At 37.6% G+C, this 1373-nt stretch overlaps 1 protein-coding gene across 1 annotated transcript in view; it reads right to left on the reverse strand.

Annotated features, from left to right (window-relative positions):
• LOC107610470 (H/ACA ribonucleoprotein complex non-core subunit NAF1) overlaps positions 1-435 on the reverse strand; it is a 2249-nt gene extending 1814 nt beyond the window's left edge. Inside the window, exon 1 of the mRNA XM_016312521.1 lies at positions 14-435. Coding sequence (XP_016168007.1) covers positions 14-435 — 422 coding nt within the window. The remainder of the gene's footprint in view (positions 1-13) is intronic.

A 1373-nucleotide genomic window follows, 5' to 3' on the forward strand; every position in this document is an offset into this window, starting at 1 on the left:
AGAACTTGAATACGGTGAAGAAGAAGCGGAAGCGCCACTCTTAGACTCAGAATTCTCACAAGAACCCTCATCATCTGCATGATCGTCATCACTTCCACCACTTCCACCCGCTAAGCTAATTTGTTCAATCCCTTCCCTAATCCTACTGCTACTACCCAAAGCCCCCACATTTACACTCTCATCAGCTCCAGCTCCATGTTCTTCCACAACACGGGTCGACCCTGAGCCGGAAACAATCGGTTCCGAGCCACCATCTGTCTCATTCTGTGCAGACATTTCCTCGATTTCGGGAACATAATCGAAATTGATGAAGGAATCGGCGATGGCATAGTCCTCTTCAGCCTTAGTTTCAGGTTGTGGTTGTGGTGGTTGTGATTGTGATTGTGATTGTTGTTGCTGATGTTGTTGAGGTTGGGGCGATGAGAACAACGCCATGTTCGAACACAGCACAAAAACGAGGGTTTGTGACTTTGGTGATGTTGGTATATGGAAACGGAAATGGAAGTATTAATAATGGGAAGAAGAAAATTTCCATATCTGAAGGAAGAAACGAGGTTTGTGATGGTCTTGGGTTTTGGTTTCGGTTTCAGTTTTGGAACGTGGTTTTTACCTTTTTTTCCGATCGTTAAACGCTTAAACCCTAGGCGCGAAACGCAGGGTATCCTCTATACGGTGTCGTTTTTATGGTCTTTTTAATTAAATTTTGTTTCCCTCCAGTACCCGGTGGGGCTGCTCTCCGGAGAACCAGATATGTAAGACAACACAAATTGAAGTGGTTTAGAATACCGCCGAGGTTGAATAAAATATACTTATCATGTTTAAGATTTAAACTTTACGGTCGTTAATAGTTAATACGCCCAGAAAGGTTTGATATCTTAATTTGGAAAATAATTTATGTCAATAGATTTGACCTATTTAATGATCATTTATTTAAAAATGTTATTTGTAATTTAACATGTATTTTATATTAGTAGCTGATTTTGGTGATTAATTTTAGTATACATGTAGCATAGTTCTAATTTATTTTAGATTAATGTTACATGTAAACATATTTTTATAAACACTCTCACTATACATACGAGTCTTTTTAGTAAATAAATCCAAGCAAGTTAATTCTAACTCAAAATTCACTTTCATAATGCACGCCGTTCTTCTACGCGTTCTTCCTTCAATGTTTGTATCCCGTGTTTCTCCTCTTCCTCCTCCTTCTTTACGTTCTTTTTTTTTTGTGTTCTTTCTTTTTCACGTGTTTCATCATTATCGTCGTCGTTTTTGTTGCTGCATTTTTTTTCCTCCTCTTATTTCTATTAATTTTGCAACATTACGTATTTTTTTGTTTGATTTTTTTCTCCCAAGAAGAATTATGAGAATGA

Source organism: Arachis ipaensis, chromosome B08 (assembly GCF_000816755.2).
Source record: "Arachis ipaensis cultivar K30076 chromosome B08, Araip1.1, whole genome shotgun sequence".
Taxonomy (NCBI): domain Eukaryota; kingdom Viridiplantae; phylum Streptophyta; class Magnoliopsida; order Fabales; family Fabaceae; genus Arachis; species Arachis ipaensis.